At 41.8% G+C, this 20800-nt stretch overlaps 1 protein-coding gene across 5 annotated transcripts in view; it reads right to left on the bottom strand.

Moving 5' to 3' along the window:
* Positions 1-20800, bottom strand: part of ABCC4 (ATP binding cassette subfamily C member 4 (PEL blood group)) — a 213621-nt gene that overhangs the window by 44529 nt on the left and 148292 nt on the right. For 4 of the 5 annotated variants that reach the window (XM_067713899.1, XM_067713900.1, XM_067713898.1 and 1 more), the window contains 4 exons: positions 5139-5289; positions 3600-3719; positions 1869-1979; positions 564-664 (listed from right to left, as the gene is read on the bottom strand). In XM_067713899.1, coding sequence (XP_067570000.1) covers positions 564-664; positions 1869-1979; positions 3600-3719; positions 5139-5289 — 483 coding nt within the window. Of the gene's footprint in view, positions 1-563; positions 665-1868; positions 1980-3599; positions 3720-5138; positions 5290-17478; positions 17761-20800 lie in introns of those variants that run through there. The other variant, XM_067713903.1, reaches the window with a different exon arrangement.

Genomic DNA, 20800 nt, shown 5'->3' with positions numbered 1-20800 from the left:
GAAAAGTTTCATTTTCATCATTTTTCTCCCTTTAGGAAAAATTGAAAATATTCGAAACAGCAGAGAATTTACATATTGACTAAGGCCTTCTCAACAACCATAACTTGATAGTACATTCAGAGAGAAGGGGCACCAACAGAGTCAGGTGTTCAACACATACAAGGAAAAATTCTCAAATGGGGAGGGTGGGCAATAATTAAATTAAACGAATTAAACAAATAAACCTCAAAATACTAAATTCTCCTTTCACCAGGAATGAGGAATTACCCTAGCTTATATCTTCTCCAGGATTTCAGAACCTCCCTCCTACAGAGACATTTATTATATTTGAAGACAGCTTGTGATGAATATAAAACCTGCTGACATGGCATACATAAGACTGAGAAAAAGATGTATATATTTTATTTTAAATAAATTGTAAACAGATGGAGGAAGGATCTAACAAACCCTGTTCGCTATGATGTAAAAAAGAAAAGTTTTAAGATTTTTTTTTTTTACATAAGAATTGCCTTTATGTGATGTAACGACAAGGAGACCTGAACAGGCTAAAAGGTAAATGTTACCATATTTTCAACTTCGGCACTTTGCCTTATGCACCACTGGAACATCCCCATGAGCGTGAGGGCGTAGGACAGCGCCAGGCCAACCTGGCCGGCATCCAAAGCTAAATGAGGAGGAAGAAGGGGAATAACTTAGTTCCAGTCTGAACCCTGAGTTGGGATCCTACTGTCTCTGTACCAAGACTTCTTTATAATATTTAAAACACTTGCACATAACAACAGCATTACTTATATTTTTACTACCTGTTGATTGAGACCATGATACAACGAAAAGAAAAAAGAAAAAACAAACAAAGAAAAAAAACTATGAACTCAGAAAACTATTAAATAAGTTTATTAATCCCGACAGGATTGACATACACTTGACAGTATTATACAGGCGAGGAATCATGTCATCATTCAGGCTTTCGTCATTATGGTTTCAAGGACCATTATGTAATTTCACTTTGTATGCCCAACGCAGCCACAATTGGAAACCACGAAAAACAAGTCAATAGGTTCTGAGAGCCAGTACTTTTAAATCTAAAATACTGCTCTCATTGTTCCATCATTAAACACTATGATTCAGTGTTGTTACTATGGAATAGTTAGGGATGGTGAATTCACGCCACACACACCATTACCTGCTCATCTGGTACCCACACAGCAGAGGAAACTGTTCTTTCCTACAGAGAATATTTCTCACCTCAGTACACCAGGAAGCTACAACCAAGAGATCCGAGGAGCCTGAATGCCATAGGCTTGACAAAAAGCTTAACAGCAAACTTGCTTCTCTCCTCCTAACACTATGACGCTATCAGGAATGTTCAGAAGGTCAGTTGCTACAGTTGTATAGCCTTCAACCCATTTAAGAAATATAAAAGGATCAAAGCCCTCATCAAGACATCTCATTAGGGCTTCCCTGGTGGCGCAGTGGTTGAGAGTCCGTCTGCCAGTGCAGGGGACACGGGTTTGTGTCCCGGTCCGGGAAGATCCCACATGCCGCGGAGCGGCTGGGCCCGTGAGCCACGGCCGCTGAGCCTGCGCGTCTGGAGCCTGTGCTCCGCAACAGGAGAGGCCACAACAGTGAGAGACCCGTGTACCGCACACACACAAAAAAGACGTCTCATTAAAGGCCTCATCAAGACCCAAATGACTCCTCTACAAGGGCCACACTGGAAAACCACACGCTGCAAACACTTTAATACAATTCATTAGAACCAAATGGTCTATGGGATTAGACAATGAGCCAAGAGTTTAAATTAATAACTGCAAACGAAGCTATAAATTGTAATCATAATACAAATAGTTATTCACATCTGTACTTACTTTTTGCCAGAATCAGGGACCCAAAGGCAACAACAATGACAAAGATGGCACAGATGGCATCCAGACGCACAGCGAACCATCGGGACGTAGTCAAAAACAAGAACCAAGCCTCTGGATTTGTGAAGTATAAGAAGCATAATGAATAAGCAGAAGTATCATGGAGGCTGCTTCTAATGAGGGAGAGCACTTTGCGCAGTTGAGCTACAACAGATTTTTACTCAAGGTAGGACAGCAAAGTTACGTACTCAAGCAACCTAGAGATCACGAAAAGCCAGGTTCTGACACAAGACAACGTATGGTATACGTAGATATCAGTCCAGGGGCTTTGTGGGAAGAATGTACTAAAATCTTCAACCCACAGGTTATAAACAGAACTACGATCATGATCATGAGCATAGAAAAGTGGTCTCGTTGGTGTGTTTCGTACAGTTCTGGGCCTCAACGTGAGGCTCATCCTCTCACAGGGCTGACTGCTCCTAGTTCTCTGCTGGCAGAGAGCGCAGCTCACACTGTTTCCAGCACCTTCTGCACTTACTACAGGGCCCTGCACAATGTTTATTCTTAGGAGCCAGTATCCAAACGACCATCAGCTAGCAGGATCTGCATGCGGCTTTCAAAATGCCATTTTCTCTTCAAAATACAATAAAGATTGGAAAGTTGCGCCAGGATTTTATTGACTTAGAGGGAATTCTGGGTGGCAAATCTGATAAGAGAGAAATTATTTTCCTTCTTCAGGTCTGCCACCCTGTATGCTCTGAAAAGAGTCAGCAGGGGCTTCCCTGGTGGCGCAGTGGTTGAGAGTCCACCTGACGATGCAGGGGACACGGGTTCGTGCCCCGGGGCCGGGAGGATCCCACATGCCGCGGAGTGGCTGGGCCCGTGAGCCATGGCCGGTGAGCCTGCGCTCCGCAATGGGAGAGGCCACAGCAGTGAGGGGCCCACGTACCACAAAAAAAAAAAAAAAAAAAAATGAGTCAGCAAATTACAGCCTGAGGGCCAAGAATGGCCACAACCTGCTTTTGTAAATAAAGCTTTAAAGGAACACAGCCATTTGCCGACGTATTATTTTTGTCTGCTTTAGTGCGGTAATAAACAGCAAAGCTGGAATTCCCTGGTGGCGCAGTGGTTAAGAATCCGCCTGCCAATGCAGGGAACACGGGTTCGAGCCCTGGTCCGGGGAGATCCCACATGCCACAGAGCAGCTGAGCCCGTGCGCCACAACTACTGAGCCCATAATCCTAGAGCCTGTGCTCCACAACGAGAGAAGCCACCACAATAAGAAGCCTGCACACGGCAACAAAGTGTAGCCCTCGCTCACTGCAACTAGAGAAAGCCCATGTGCAGCAAGGAACAGCCAATGCAGCCAAAAACGAACAAGTAAATAAATAAATAAATATTTTGACAATTCAATTATTAAAATAAATAAATAGCAAAGCTGAGTAGTTGCAACAGAGACCGTGTGGCTCTTTGCTTAAAAAAAATAAAATCTGTTGACACCCTCCCTAAACGGACAGAAGGCCACAGGGCACCTTGATGGAAGGACAATGCAAGCCAGTGAAGGGAGAAAAGCAGGGGTGTGATGGGGAAGAGGAGAGCACAGAGGGGAGGCTGAGAGGAAGGGCTGGGGAGGCGCAGAGAGCGGTGTGGGCCGGCAAGGCCACCTGACAAGGACTCAAGCCTCAGAAGGCAGCACCTCCCATCCTCTGAAATCATGTCCAGAAACTTACAGACCTGAATGCAAGTCCTGGTGTGCATCGAACAGTTCCTGAAACCTCTCTTCGGCTTTGTACGCCCGGATGGTCCAGAGTCCTTGGAGAGATGATGATAAGTGGGAAAATACTGGGCTCCGAGCTGGGGAAGCAGGGACAGACAAACGACAGATAAAGTCAGGGAGACTCGATGCAAAGAAATCCACCGCCTTCCAAGGGGCAACACCCAAGGGCTTCCTGGAGGAAGGGGGATGACGCCCCTCTTCGGGAGAAGATCCTCCACGTGACCCTCCAACTCTTGCTCACACTAAGCTTCACTTTTATGACCTGGACATGAAAGATCTGACCTAGATTTAGATAATGAACCTCCATACTAACTCAATCATCAAGGTCCTCCTCAAACAGGGCCACATTCCAAATTCTTCCCTGACATCCCTCCAGGTAGAAATTACCTGGAGGTAATTACCTGTTCACTAATTTTTGGTTCAGTATCATTTTAAAATTTAATTCTCCGTCAGAGTCCCTCACCACGCTGAATTTTGATGAACTATCTGTGTGTTGTCTCCACCTAAGGTTAGAAACTTAAGGGCTGGCACAAGGACAGAGGCGAGATAAGTAAGGCGAACGGATAGTCTGCCATCTCCTTCCATCCTGGGAATTTTCCTGCACCTATGCCAAGAGTCTCTTTGTGTGCCACGGAGCACCTGGGCGTCACACGGCCCTTGTGCCCAGAGGACCCATGCAGTCAAGGGGTCTTTGAATAGTTTCGACTTCCGCTCTGGGAACCTGATGGATGTTTTTATAGCTGCCCTACTGGATACTTGAGGCATTTGGAGCCCACTGTGGTATGTGACACTGATGTCACTCTTTTAGAATCTGACAGCAGCCATTCTCTTTTTAGTGACTATGTATTGGTGTGGGGCCTCGTGTCACATGACCAGCCATTTGCTTCCTGGCATCTTCTCTAAGAGCACACTGAACACGAGCACCACGGTCTGGCTCCCGCACATCAGGGAACAGGTGGGTCATAGGTTGCTGGGCAGGGAGGACCCCTTTTGCTTTTCATTCCCCGCCGTGAATGAGGCAACTTGCTTTCTTTGTGGGCAGATTCTGAGCCTGTGACCTTTCTGGGATGAGTGATAACTTGTGCTTTATCAGCAGGAAATACTGACATCGCTTTGTTACCTACCCGTGCATCTCCTAGAAAAGACATTAGTTCTACCATGATGAAATATCGTAATTTTAAGAAAAGTATTTATGGAGTAGATGCTCTGTGTGAGGAAGCATGTCATGAACAAGACAGAAACAGTCCCCTGTCTTCACGGTGCTCAATTCGTCCTCCTCGTGCTAAAATGCAAAGCTGCAGCTGACCCGCCATCAGCTCCATTTGCCTTAAGGGCCACATGGACTCACAGTGGCCATAATATCTAATTACCTAATGTTAACTTAGTGAGAAATTCCAGAAGACAGAGTCTGCAGAATTTCAGGGGTCTGGTCCATTACAGCACAAATGGAAGCCAGGCTGAGTTGCCATCCCAACCTGAGAGCCCCGGGTACTCACTTGTAGATTCCAGGCGTTTCACATCCCTTGACGTCTGTAAGAAATATCTCCGGAGAACAAAGAAAATGATGCCAAGGGGAACCAGGGGTATCGCAATCCAAGGAATCACCGAAACTGCCACACCCACCACACCAATCACTTGTAGAAATGTCTGGAAGAGTGAAAACAGATACAGTGGCCTCTTTACCCAGCATTCTCTTCAAAAATAACCTTTAATGGGTTGTTTTGTTAGGATTAAACTCCTTTCTTCGAAGGACATGTTGGAATGGTAAGGAATGCTTTCCCATCCAAAGAAAGAAGAGGGGCTTCCCTGGTGGCGCAGTAGTTGAGAGTCCGCCTGCTGATGCAGGGGACATGGGTTTGTACCCCGGTCTGGGAAGATCCCACATGCTGTGGAGCGGCTGGGCCCGTGAGCCATGGCCGCTGAGCCCGTGCGTCCAGAGCCTGTGCTCCGCAACGGGAGAGGCCACAGCAGTGAGAAAAAAAAAAAGAAAGAAAGAAGAAAATTATAGGTGTTGCTCATGATATTTATTGCACGCTTACCATGTGACAAAGTTTTTCTGAAAAATATTTATTTATTTGTTTATTTATGTATTTTTGGCTGCGTTGCGTCCTTTTTGCTGTGCACGGCTTTCTCTAGCTGCGGCGAGCAGGGGCTACTCTTCGTTGCGGTGCGCAGGCTTCTCATTGCAGTGACTTCTCTTGTTGAGGAGCACAGGCTCTAGGTGCTCGCTCGGGCTTCAGTAGTTGCGGCTCGTGGGCTTTAAAGTGCAGGCTCAGTAGTTGTGGCGCAAGGGCTTAGTTGTTCTGCTTCATGTGGGATCTTCCTGGACCAGGGCTCAGACCCATGTCCCGTGCATTGGCAGGTGGATCCTTAACCACTGTGCCACCAGGGAAGTCTGACAAACACTCTTAATCTAAGCAAAAACTGGGATATACCAACAACATGAAAGGATGGTGATGGGAATTAAATGAGATACTGTATATAAAGTGCTTAGCAGTTCATATATAACAAATATAAATTCTAACTCCCTTAATTGTGTTCTAGATTCAAGGAGCCAGGAGAGATGGGACGGTGTATTCATAGATTTATGGACCCAAAGAATCTTAAGAATCCCATGAGGTTGGACCCTGTCAGTTCATTCTAACGACTGGAGCAGCTTAGTACCAACCAAGGACATAGCGGAGCAGGTGCTATTTTTCCTAGGTGTGGTAATGATGTCACCTGTACCAAAGTGACTACGGCTTTTCTCTGGCCACAGAGAAAACTTGAATGTGAGGTCTATTCTGTTTGAAGACACACTTTTTAAATAATATGAACAATAAACCTCATCCGTACTACAACCTCTGTCCCCTCTGTATTTTCTTCCCAACTCCAGGCCTTCCAAAGATTGATAACCTTAGGAGAATGGAGGCAAGTCACCATTTTTTGAGATGTTTCCTATTCTATATCCTTTTTTTATTTCAAACTTTGCTTCTTATTAGTGGAAACTTACTGCTCTGAAACTGCTGAGCATTTCTTGGAGACTAAGGGGAAAAAATGGTAGACCTCTGAAGCACCAAAGCAAACCTGATGAAGACGTATATTCCAAACAGAAGATCAATTTGACATTTCCTCTTTCATGCACCATGAATTGGTGAGTTCATATCAATGAAAGTACAAAAGCTACATTTTGTAAACTAGTGAATCCCAGGAAATTTAACTGTGTCCACCCGAGGTCACCCTTCTTGGTGGAACAAAGCAGCCTTGTTAGGATGTCAGGATGACTCAGGCAGAGGGCACTGTCACCACCACCTGCGGAAGGGAGGTCTAACGAGCACCTCTCATCCTCAGAAATGATGCTGTCCTGTGAGCAGCTCTTTCTGACAAACCACACTATAAGCTAAGTGAATTGTTAATCGAGTATAGAAAAACAGTAAAGGAAAAAAAAATAATAATAATGCTTTCTGGAAAATGTTAATGGTTTTGTTTAAAAACCTCCCCATTCAAAAAATGTGAAAACTAAGATAACTGCTGTATTGCTAGTGCCCATGGCAAATTTTTTCATAATACTGAAGAAATTCCACAAGTCTCTAGATCTGGTTGACAACCAAATAAATGGTGGTTATTACCGCGCCCTCCAAATTACCAGTAATGGATGACATTTCATGAGGCTCGCCATGGGTCCCACCTCTCTAGTATTTCACAAGCGTTACTAATTTCATTCTCCTATCACATCTGAGTAGGAGAGATTATGCTTTCTGTTTACAAAGCTCAGAGAGGTTTGGGAGTTTGCTCGAAGTCAGAGAATTTACTTATTTTGTTCCCGAGCCTGTTCCTTTAATTTCTGCCTGATACAGCATCCCATATACAGATAAAATTCATAATAAAAAAATCAAGATCTAAATATACCCCCCTTTTATAATTTTCCCCATTTATTTGCATTCTCTCCCATGCAGGGGCCAGTTCTAGTTTCCTAGCTAACTAGAGCCTGATCAGCTCATACAGCAGACTGATCATTAAAAGGTCTTAAAAATGATTGCTCATAGAACACACTAACATGTTTTAATAATCACTGTTTAAATTTTTTTTAAAGTTTCGTAAGAAAGCATAAAATACAACATGACTTAATTTTAATAAATATATAAACCCCAAGAACACACACATGAGGTTGAGGATTTTATAAGTTCAATGTATACACTTGGATTAAAGTTCCCCCAGGAAGTCTCTAAGTCTAGAATTAACACTATATTCTAATATGGCAGACTTTAACATATTCCTTTCACAAGCACAGTGTGAAATACGAGGGCCTGTTTGCCTGTTTGGCATTTAAAGTCCAAATTGCTTACAGTCCTGTAGGAATTCCTAGGTATCTCTACCCACGTGTCACTTTAAACTTAATTCCATGGGATTCTGTTCCTGCCAGTCTCTGTGAAGCTTGTGCCAAAGAACATGCTTTCTATAAACACCAGTAAAAATGTATTCTTCTTACTTTATGCAAACAAATATGCCATCCATACTTCTGGCTCACCCCATTCTTATGTGAACTCTCTCACTCACTCCTATATTGGGCACAACGTGAAATATGTATTTAATCATAAAGTCACTTAATAAGTAGACAGGACTTTTATTATCTGTTTACAGGATTAAAAATAAAATGAGGATCATTAAGACTGTTAACACCCCAAGAGAATTGCAAATCTTTGAGTTTTGCTGTCAGTCAGACTCCTAAGGATTATATTCCAAGTTGTGATAAGTACAAATCGTCCAGATTGCCTTAAACTATTACTGATTTTTGCAGAAAATATGACTCAAGTGCGATAAACAAAGCAAGATTCACCTCTTGGCAAGAAAATACAGCAAGATTTTCTTCTGATTTAGGGAGATTAAGAAATGCCCAGTTTTTGATCAGTAAGCTGTTTATTGATGTGGGTGTGGGAAAGATTCTTCTATCTATTTATTCTGGAAACATATCAGATGAAAAAAAAAGCCTTTCAATGAAATGACTATCTCATCAATTGTACTGCTAGCTCACCCAAGATTCTCGTAGAGGCAGTAAAATCCTGAACGCCTCCACGAAGCTCTCTAAGAATTAAGAAATAGAATGTAATTTCTGGGACTTCCCTGGTGGTCCAGGGGGGTTAAGAATCTGCCTTCCAAGGCGAGGGACGTGGGTTTGACCCCTTGTCCAGGAACTGAGATCTCACATGCTGTGGGGCAACTAAGCCCGCGAGCTCTGGAGCCCGGGCGCCACGACTAAAGAGAAGCCCACATGCAACAATGAAGAGCCCACGTGCTGCAACGAAGAGTTGACACAGCCAAATAAAGACATAAATAAATAGTTTTTAAAAACACAAAGCAATATAATGTAATTTCTATGAAACAATACTCCTTACCCTTCAATCACAGGATAAACAGAAGCAAAGGGAAATCAGTGCAAGCTCCTAAACTTAATACTAACCCTAGAGTTAATGTTGAGTCTGCAGGTGTAAGGTGATATGGTACCTTGCATGTCTAAGGGGGTCTACAGATCAGCTCTGGTTCCAGACCCCTCCTTTATCACATTTCTTTTGACCTCACCCAACCCAATTAACTCTTTTATATAAGAAAATGATAAAAAGTGGTGTATCTTATCTCTATGATGAGATCCATACACACTCTAATATTAATAAAGCTTTTCTAAACCTGTCCTTTCCTTAGGATTCACTAATCATGCTTTTCGTCCCTCAGTTGACTGCCTTAGATCTTTTCAGATCCACACTAGCTGTGGAACCTGTGTATTCCTTCAGGTAGCCCTTAATCCTGAGTCACAGTTAACTCCACTAAAGAGTGAATGGTGGGGTTTGGTTTACAGTTTCTTAACCAACACAAGAGAAATGATTAGGGAAACAGAGTGCACTTCTCCCTTCCTTTGTGTTCAGCAAGTCTCAACGATCAATAGCTTCCTTACTAACCTTTTTCAGTGTTTGAGCTTATTATGAAATCCAAGACTACAGTGCATCTATTTCCTATGTTTGAAAAGCACAGCTTAGAAATAACACCAAATAAAAGTGGAAATAAAATGTTGAGCAATGTACCCCACATAAAAACTAACCAAAAGAAAGCTGGAGTATCTATCTAACATGAAGTTAGGAAGGATTCCTAGAAATAAAGGAAAACATTTCATAAGAATAAAGTGTCAATTTTATCTAAAAGATATTTTTAAAAATCCAAACTTACATAATCCTAATAACACAGCTCACTAATGTATAAAGCAAAATCTGACAGAACTCAGTAGAAACAGACAATGCCATACCCATAGTGGGAGACTGAAACCCACCCATCTCAGAGACTGACAGAAAAAGCAGATAAAAATCAACGGAGATAGAAAAGATTTTTAAAATGTCATCAATATATTTGACCTAATTAGGAACTATACAACACGGCAGTCAGTGATTACATAAGACATTCTTTTCAATTGCATATATCCTATACTATAAAGCAAGTATCAACAAACTTCAAGGGACAGAAATTGTACAGAATATATTCTGACCTAAGCAGATTTAACAAGAAATCAATAACAAAAAGGCAACTAGTATGTCACTAAATATTTGGAAGTTCAATAATACATTTCAAGGTATCATCTAATTCAAAATTACAAAGAATTTTGGCATAGAAGAAAATGAATATCTACAAATATTAAAATTTGAAGGCTGCAACTAAGGTGCTTAGAGGTAAATTTATAACTTTAAACATTTTTTTTTTAAAAGCCACAGAGTGTACATGGGAAATCTCTGAATCTTCCTCTTAATTTCACTGCGAACTAAAAACTGCTGTAACAAAAAAAAAAGTCTTATTTAAAAAAACAAAAAGAAAGTATAAAAGTCAAGGGTCGGGCTTCCCTGGTGGCGCAGTGGTTGAGAGTCCGCCTGCCAATGCAGGGGACACAGTGCCCCAGTCCGGGAAGATCCCACATGCCGCGGAGTGGCTGGGCCTGTGAGCCATGGCCGCTGAGCCTGCGCTCCGCAACGGGAGAGGCCACAACAGTGAGAGGCCCCCGTAAAAAAAAAAGGGGGGGGGGGATTATCATTAACGTGAATTAAAAGAGAATAACACAAGAGATATCACAGGCACTAACGACGGGATATAATGAGCATTGTGCTCATAAACTTAAAAATACAATGCAAACAACAAATTTCTTGAAAAACCACATACAAAGACTGACAGAATATGAAACAGAAGATCTGAATACTTCCATATCAATTTAAGAATCTGACTCCATAATATGAAAATTTCCCACCAAAAAAAGACTTTAGGTCTATAGGGCTTCACAAGTAGATTGTGAAAAAAGTTTTACCAAATTCTTCCAGGGAATCTGACTCCAGCATTATCATGATATAAAAACCACACAAACACATTAAAAGAAAAAAGCTACAAGCCAAACTGTCTTAGGAACACTAAACAACATACCAATAAACTGAATCTAACAACATAAAAAAAGTAGTATTTCACAATCAAACTTGGCGAGGCAAGTCAGAAAGCCACAGGGCCAGCTGTTACAAACGATAGGCTGGAACTCTTGGGCAGGAGCCAGTGCTGTTATCCACAGGCAGAACTTCTTTCTATTCAGGGAAGCCTTAACTCTTAAGTCCTTTCAACAGACTGAACCAGGCCCACCAAGACTATCTAAGATAGCATTCCTTAAAGTCAACTGATTAATCATATTTATAAAATATCTGCACAGTAACACCTAGACTACTTTGTGACTGAATAACTGGAATGCAGCCTGGTCAAATTGACACATAAAACTGACCATGGGAGTGCCCTGGTGGCCTAGTGGTTAGGATTTCGGGCTTTCACTGCCCTGGCCCCGGCTCAATCCCTGGTTGGGGAACTGAGATACCAGAAGCCGCGAGGTGCAGCTAAAAAAAAAAAAAGACCATAACAAAAATATCCATTTCCCATGTCTTTTTATGGACTGCATAACTCTGATACCACAAAACCTGGCAAAACATTTAAAGAAAAGCAAATTATGAACCAAGATGCCTCATGAACAACAGATACAAATATTCTTGACAAAACATTAACAAATTGCATACAATGATACGTAAAAAAAAATATATATGGTACACATTAGGACCAAGTGGAGTTTATTCTAGGAATATAAGGTTAATTTAACCTGCAAATATCAATCGGTATAATATACCACATTAAAAGATTAATGGTGAAAATAATATAATTATCTGAAGAAATGTAGAAAAATACTGGTCAAATTTTAACACCTATTCTTGATTTTAGAAACAGTAAAATTTTCAGGAATTTAGGAATTAAAGGAAACATTCAATCTACCTAAAAAAATTGCAGTTAACATCATTCTTGATGGAAAAATATTAAAGTTTTATCTTAAGAGTACAAGCATGTATTATCACCTTTTTTCAACATTGTACTCAAACCTCTAGCCACAGCAAGGAAATAAAACTAATAAATATTGGAAATGAAGAAGTAAAATTGTTAATATTGGCAGCTAACATGACCGTGGATATAGAAAATTCTACAAAATTAAAAAAGAAAAACCACGCCCAGGAAATGCAAAGTGGATTCACAAATAAATCAATTGTATTTCTATACACCAGCAACAAGCAATTGGAAAGTGATATTAAAAACAATCCCATAAATACAATCAAAAGACATCCAATATTCAGGAATGAATTTAACCAAAAGATTATATAAGATTTCTGTAACAACTACGTAACACTTCTAAAGTTCAACGTGACCTAAATAAGTAGAGAGATGTACCACATACATAACTGACAGATTCAATAGTGTTAAACTCAGACTCTCCTCAAATGGATCTATAGCTAAAAGAAAATATTAATCAAAATTCCAGCAGGCTTTCATTGAAAACAAATTAAAAGGCTTCTAAAATTTGTACAGAAAAGTAAATGATCTAGAATGATCAAAACAATCTTAAGGAAGAAGTACAAAGTTAGAGGACTTAAACCAGAGGATTTCAAGTCTTACTAAAACGAACAGTAACTAAGACTGCAGTACTGGTACAAGGATAAACAGATCAATCGAACAAAATAAAGTATACAAACTCAGACTTATTAACATACAGTCAGATGATTTTTAACCAAGGTGCCAATTCAATCCATAAAAGTCTTTTAAACAAATGTGGCTAGAATAACTGGAAAAAATAGTCAGTAAGCATGCATGAAAAAGAGCTCAATATCATTAATCATTAGGAAAATGCAAACTGACACCACAATGAGAGTAGTCATGCACAGAAAGACTTGAATCACAAAGACTGATAATACTAAGTGCTGCAAAAATTGCTAAGGTGTGGAACAGTCAGAACTCCCATATGTTGCTGGCGGGTGTGTAAAGTGGTGCAACTATCTTGAAAAACTTTATGGTAATTTTTTTTATGGTTCACAAACGCCTACCTTATGACCCAACAGTTCCACTTGTACATGGAGCTTGTATCATTCCTCTAAAATAGAGCGGAGAAGAATGATAACTTGTGTCCGTATAAACACTTCTCCAAGAAGGTTCATTGCTAAAAGCTATGAACGACACAAGTATCTATCAACTGGAGAATGGATAAATTAATTGTGGTATCTTCACATAATGGAATGACTCAGAAAGTAAAAAGAAAGAAAAGAACCACTGAAACAAGTAGCAACATGGACGGATCTTGAAAATCTTGAAAACACGTTAAGCAAAACAAGGCAGCACAGCAAAACCTGCACTACGTTGATTCCCTTTATATACGGAGCCCAAGAACAGGAAAACTGATTTATGTCGACAGAAATCTCGGATAACTGCGGGGGTGTGGAAACTGACTGCAAAGGGGCAAGAGAGATTTTTCTGAGGTCATGGGAATGCTCTACATTTTGTTTTGTGTGGTAATCAAAGGGATGTAAACAATTATCAAAACTCATTAACCAAAAAGATGAAATATTGCTTGTTTCATCGTACATAAAGTATACCTCAAAAAATCAATAAACACGTTTTAAAAAATAGATTAAAAGACGGTCCAATGGTTAGGACTCGGTGCTTTCACTGCTTGGGTATGGGTTCGATCCCTGGTGGGGGAACTAAGATGCTGCAAGCCCCACAGAGCAGCCAAATCATAAAACAAAACAGAACAAAAAGACAAACAACAACAAGAAGAAAAAGAAAAACACAGCAACGACAGCCATGATGACACCAGAATCCAATTCCCATACCTTAGGTTATGCTCAGGCAGGTGTTGGCAATGTGTAAAATACACACTCATAGTTTCATGTGTTGATTACCTTGGGTGCGTTGGGAAAAGAAGGCTGGGGGACACATGTGGGAAATAACGGTAACCAGCGGGGTGCCTGAGCCCCATTTGACATATCTCCTACAGGATGCTGCCCTTGGCTTCAATGCTAGAGCTGTCCTATCTGCTTCCTAACTGGATGCAGATAACAATCAGGGAAAACGAAATCAAAAGACCCAGAGAAAGAGTTGCAAGAAACAAAACTCACAAGCAGAGAGCAACCACAAGACAAATAGATTATAATTCATCACGTTCCACATCAGACTGAAGACATATATCCATGCATAAAGTAGCAAGGACGAGGTTTCCATAAAAATGAAGGAAGTTCTCCAGCTCACCCATTCTTCTTAATTTTATCAAGAAAATACACTGGTAGATAGAATTGAAGAAATATACTCAAGAAGAGCACATAGAGACCCTAAAGGTCCTCACCATGAGTAAATGTTTTGCCATTTTCCCCTCCCTAGGAACAACAGTCCATTTGATCATTCCTAAAGATACAAGATGGCAGGGAGAGAAAGCACTGTGAATGGCCACTATAGTTTTGTAATGGACATCGTCCAATAATGTTACAATGTAAATTTCTATGCTCTGAATAGCACCACAAGGCTTGATAAAAATGGGGTGCTTATTGTTTTTTCTTTAGGTCTTAATTAGCTTCTTGTTAAACTATAAACGTTATCATTGGACCACACATGGTGGGACAGACAAAATGGAACACTTGGTTGCCAGCCTAGGAAGGTCCCCACTGATTAACTGTCACCAGGCTGATGCTGGCAGTGCTGATTTCTAAGTGTGCTAACGACCAAGCTGGAAAAACCCACCCGCCGTCTGATCTTTCATTAAAAAGAAAGGTAAACGGAGCATACGAGTGGGCTTGCGTGAAGCATATCACCTTAATCTCTGAAACCCGAGGGTCAAGTGTTTGTAAATATTTCCAGTAACCAATATCATCAATTCTCCTTTCTATTAAAAAGGAAACCCACTTTAACTTGGCAGTGTGCATGAATCTTTAGCTCTGGGACTAGCATTTTCGGGGAATATCCCATCCCTGCAAATTCCAAACTAAAACGCTTCTGTTGATTTCAAAAGCGGGAAAATGCTGTGATTCAGTTAAAATGGATGAGTTTACTTTTAAAGGGTCCAAAACACAGAGATCTTTCAAACAGGGCAAGGCAGCCTAACTAACAATCACTTTTGTCCAATGGGGATTTGAGGGAGGGGGTGGGGAAAGGGTCAACACACCACAGAAATCTCAAAATGACAAAGTCATTGTTCAGTGAAAGAGGCTGGAATGCTTTCTACACACTTTCCCTGACATCTCTACACAATGAAATGCAAGGGTCAGTGGTACTGAGACAAGCAAAGGCAGTTCCACTCTTTGCTTCTATAAAAGCAAGTGACCCAACCCTATTATGCCCTGGTCTCAGGCTGGCTTTGTTCTCAATATCCAGATGCAGCCAGCTTGTTCTTTTGCGCTCCCCCCTCTGGAAAGAAATGACTGAGAACACCTCCTTCACATTTTCTTTTTCTTGGGCATTTTCACTTCATAAAGCTGCAGTCAATGTGTTTTGTGTGTGGTGAGGAGGGAATGACACGTTCCATGGTGGTCCCCGCCACTGCCAGCATTGGTGGCTCAAGCAACCTCAGGATTAGCCCTTTGTGTCCGTGAAAGGATATGAAAAGTCAGTTATTTAAGCTCAGCCAAGCTGCTGTGTTTTGTTTTGTTTTGTTTTGGGGTGGATTAGGGGTGTGTGAGGAGGAAAGGTTTTGCAATTCCGTTTTCCTCAATAAACTACATCATTTTGCCGTATGCAAGTTTGCATGCTCAGAGCAGTTCCCAAATTTTATTAATTAATATGCCTAAACCCAACCTTCCGAACCTTACTGGCCATTGTCACGCACTCATTTTTCTATTGGGAGATTTCTTGAAAGTGGACATTTTAATGGAAAGAATTCTGGAATAATTGTGACTCTTTACTCAATGTTATCAGGGATCTTGAAGTTTCCGAAATTGTATGGAAATATTTAGTACTCAATGGTCTATTCAGAAAACAACTGTTTTTCCCCCCCTGTAGGTCTACATTGGAAAATGTCCATTAAATTCTTCAGGATTACAAACCTAGAATCTTTGTGGCACACACTCGTGTGGTGATACAGATGGACCTGGAAACTGTCTGCAACAATTACTTTATTATAACATAATGCTGTTACTGGACTATTTTTCCTAATGAAAAATATATGTGTTATTTCAAAAATAACTAGCCATTATTTAGCGCTTAACATGTAGTTAGAATTTTATTGACTTCATTATGTCTTCCCAACAAACTTTATGAAGTTGGTAATATTTTCTCTATTTTACAGAGAAGGAAAGTGTAGCTTTGTGGTAGAGAGGGAGAGAGCTAGGACTCAAGCTTGGGAAGGGAGACTGCGGGGCTCCCCACTCCAGCACTCCTTAAAGCTACTGACGTCACAGACGATTATTCCCTTAACATATAATCAGTATATAATACAATAGCACAATCACACCACTAAAACATCAAGTTTTTCCTAGAGAACAAAGAACACTGGAAAAAACGCTTTTCAGGGCTCTTACATCCTCAGGCAGAATCACACTAAATATACCACATCAAGTGGCTTTTTTTAATGTTGACCTCCTTCTTCCTTTAGAATGATGAACAGCTCCAATTTGGCCAATAACTATAATTCAACTGGACACGCAACATATCTGGTAACTACAAGAGTCAAACTAATGGTGTACAAACTCGTAATTCCTCTGTTAGGATATGGGGATAATAATGCCATCACCTGAGGAGACGGACTGTCCTGCAGTGTGGAACCCCTATTAAGAATCCAGAGTTTTCATTAGAAACATAAGGCATTGCTACTTGGATGTCCCAAAGATAAACCTGGACAAGTCAGTGCCTCGTCCTGTCTTCCCTATGTTGGCAAAATCCTATCCTTCTGGTGGTCTCTTCTTCCTCTCTGTAGCCTTCCATCCAACACTCCAAACCGAATTCATGTGCTTGAGACACAAGTTACCCTGTGATCCGTCCCACTCGGCCTCTCCATCTTTATCTCCTTCGATGACTGACCCCCAGGCTCCACGATCCAGCTATTTACAGTATGCTGGCCCCCGCCTCCATCCTGCACTCTCCTGGGCTCCCTGCCATTAGTGCATCCTCCATCTCTACATGAGGTTCAGGAATCAATGGGAAGCCATCCCCAGTCTCTCCGGGCAGGGCTACAGAAGATGCCCCCTTAACTGCTACAATCTGAATAGCTAGTCAATTCTAGAATAATACAAAATCTTCATGTTTTGGTATAATTTAACAGCAGAAATAGGTATCATGTCACGAGTTTCTCTTGTGTAAATCACATCTGTAGTGCATCAGCTACAGTTTCTAAAACACTTCTGAAACTCTCAGCACAGAATTCTCCTATATTTCTGCAATTCATCCCTCCCCCCCACTCATCTGTTGTCTCATCGACACCTTTTTTATTTAAGTGACACCTTTATTAATTCCTTCCAAAGTATCCAACTTGCCAAACAACTCTTCCATTTGGAATCCAGAGATTTACAGTTAAGATAATACAACAAGGGCAAGTAGCGTGAACAAGTTTAGGAAGAGTCACAACGGATTCAGAACAAAGATAACGAGGTTGAGGACTGGAGCAGAGTGTAGGCACCCTGGAGACAGCCACCGGAAGCATATTTTACAGAGGAAATGGAGAGATGATGTGACGCAGGAGGAGGTGAAAATGAAGAAACGGATTAACTGAAAAAGAGCAGTTGCTGAATCTGCCGTCCCATCTAGAGGCAATCAGCCTCCTGTTTCAGGGTCTCTTCTTTTCTGTAAGGTATGGACATTGTTTTATTGCAGAATAGAGTGGTCAAGAAAAGCTTCATTAATGTGGAAGAGAGACTTTTTCTGGTCCTTAAATACTGAAGCACTGACAGGCTCCATCTGAGAATGGGCTAAAGATGTGCAAACGCAGACTTCCCCGGCGGTCTGGTGGTTAAGACTCCGCGCTTCCACTGAGAGGGGCGTGGGTTCAATCCCTGATCGGGGAACAAAATCCTGCATGCTGCACGGCGCGGCCAAAAAGAAAAAAAAAAAAAGATGTGCAAACGCAAACACGCAAACACGCACACACACACACACACACAGACAAACCAGTAGATCAACAGCCAGTCCATCAGACATGTAAAGTTTCTTTCCAGGAACTGTAGGGAGATTAGATTTAGGGACTAGGAAATTTCAATTTTACTCTCTAGGCCTGGGCTCCTTCATGACATAAATCACTGGCAAAGAAAGAGAAACAAATCCATGTAGATGTGTATTCCGAGATGGTACTGCACTGTGGGGAAAGAGTCCTACTCCAGTGTCAGGGGTGGTGAACGGCCAGTCTCTGAGGATCCTGGGATCCGATGATCCCTTCAAGGGTCTCACCCTTTTATGATATATTAGTCTGCATTTCAGTGAAAAAGCAAACTTAACTTCTGAAATTATTTGGGCATTGGAAGCAAAAATAATAAAGGTATCTGATCTTGGAGGATCGCAGGCAGGCTAAACTATGTAACACAGTATTCATAAGGAAAAGACAGAAGAAACACAGAAATAATACAAAGCAGGTGTTTTGTATAATTACAAAACATTAAATGAATTACCTGAGATTTCATTTTAGGGAACGAGAAAGAAATTAGATGAGAAAAAGTATATGGAACAAACACTTTAGAATGAAAATGATCAACTATATTTCAAGGTTTATCAAATATACCCAAGGATGAGCAGAATCATCACAAATGAGTTTGTAGGACTTCCCTGGTGGTCCAGTGGGTAAGACTCTGCGCTCCCAATGCAGGGGGCCTGGGTTCAATCCCTGGTCAGGGAACTAGATCCCGCACGCATGTCACAACTAAGAGTTCACATGCCCCAACTAAGAGCCTGCATGCCGCAGCAAAGATCCCACGTGCCACAACTTAGATCCGGAGCAGCCTAAATTAATTAATTTTTTTAAAAAATGAGTTTGAACACACTTGGCACTACCTACATCCTTTAAAACAAAACTGAACTGAAAAACCCACTTCAAGGCCCTTGCCAACACCACTCTCAGCTGGTGACAGACAGACAGACTGTTGCCCATTGGGAACTAGGCTTCCAGCAGCCCCTCCTGTCCCACCATCCACAAAGGCCTTTTCCTCTCATCTGGGATCAAAGGTCGCTTTCTAGAAGCCACGCCCACCTCCTGGACCAGGCTCCCTTACTACCTCCAGCCACACACCCAGTTTGCCTTCCAGGACTTCCCCCAGGGCGCTGCCACAGTTAGGATTCCAAAGGCGGCCAGGGGTGGATCTCTGTGTGTCTCCCTCCCCTTGGGGGCCTGGAGGGGAGGATTCCTGCCTGATCCACCCCCATACTTCAGGGCGTCAACGCTAATCCCTGTTTGTTGAGGGGAAGGAGGGGCAGAGGAAAATATTACCCACCACACACCCCCAACCCCAAAACTAAACACCCAACCAGCAACTCCTCCGCAGACCCTACATTCCGGATGGGCCTCTCTCTGGTTTTACTCAGACTCCTTCCAGGAGTAGCCTGCCTTCACTTCAGCTTCCTCCACGTCTCCTGAATTTGCAGCCCTTTGCAGTCTGGCCCCGCCCATCTGAAACCTGCTTCTTAGGTCACCAGAAGCCTCCTGATTTCTAAATCAACTGACAACTTTCCAGGGACTTACCTTCTCCTTTGCACTTAACAGACTTGTCCTTCCTCGGTCCCCCAACCTATTTCCTCATCTCTTCATTGTGTGTCTCCTCTGCTTCCCTTCTCTCTCTGCTTTCCCTCCGAATATTAAGGCTTCCATAAGGATCTTTGCTCCTGAAATGCTTCACTCTCTCTCTGGGCAGTCTTACTCATTTTCACAGATTCAGTAAAGAATACACAGGTGCCATACTCATCCCAGGTCTCTCTTTTTTTGTTTGTTTGTTTTTTTTTTTTTTTTTGGTACGCGGGCCTCTCACTGTTGTGGCCTCTCCTGTTGCGGAGCACAGGCTCCGGACGCACAGGCTCAGCGGCCATGGCTCACGGGCCCAGCCGCTCCGCGGCATGTGGGATCCTCCCGGAGCGGGGCACGAACCCGCGTCCCCTGCATCGGCAGGCGGACTCCCAACCACTGCGCCACCAGGGAAGCCCAGCAGGTCTCTCTTTCAAACACCAGACTCTTACTTCCAATTAAGTACAGGATGCTTCCATCTGGAGGTCCAAAAATGTCAAGGAAGATCTGGGTGTGGAAATCAGATTTGTCTCACACTAAAGCCTTATCCAGTCTCCTATCCAGTATACTCCTGTTGTAACTTACCACACAGCACAGTACTTGCTGACTTTCGATCTGTCTCTCCCAGGAGAGTGTGCCTCAAGGAAGATGGGAATTAGATTTCATTCAACTCCACATCCCCAAGCCCTGCATGGTGCCTAGCACACGCGACACACTCAAATGAATACTTGTCCAATGAACGAAGACAAAGGGTTTACCTTTTTCATCCCCACATCCCTAGCACATAATAGAAGCTCGATAAAACACTACTGCAAACAATCCAAAAATGAAGACATGTTGTGGGAAAGAGAAATATTGAACGAATTACAAATCCACACATCACAAATATGCAATGGAAATAATTCGTTTGAGAGAAACTTCAAGATTTCCCATTATATTTCTAGTTGCAAATACATTCACAAAACCATACAACTGGCCATCAAATATTACAAATTTACTGCATTATTAAAATGATCATTAAGAATTAATTTAATCCTTAATAAATTTTAAATTTAAATACTACTGAAACATAAATATTATGTATGTATGGTACCATTATTAATTAAATCAATCACTGTTTTA

Source organism: Pseudorca crassidens, chromosome 18 (genome assembly GCF_039906515.1).
Source record: "Pseudorca crassidens isolate mPseCra1 chromosome 18, mPseCra1.hap1, whole genome shotgun sequence".
Classification (NCBI taxonomy): Eukaryota; Metazoa; Chordata; class Mammalia; order Artiodactyla; family Delphinidae; genus Pseudorca; species Pseudorca crassidens.
This window is presented reverse-complemented; position numbering and strand designations above follow the sequence as displayed.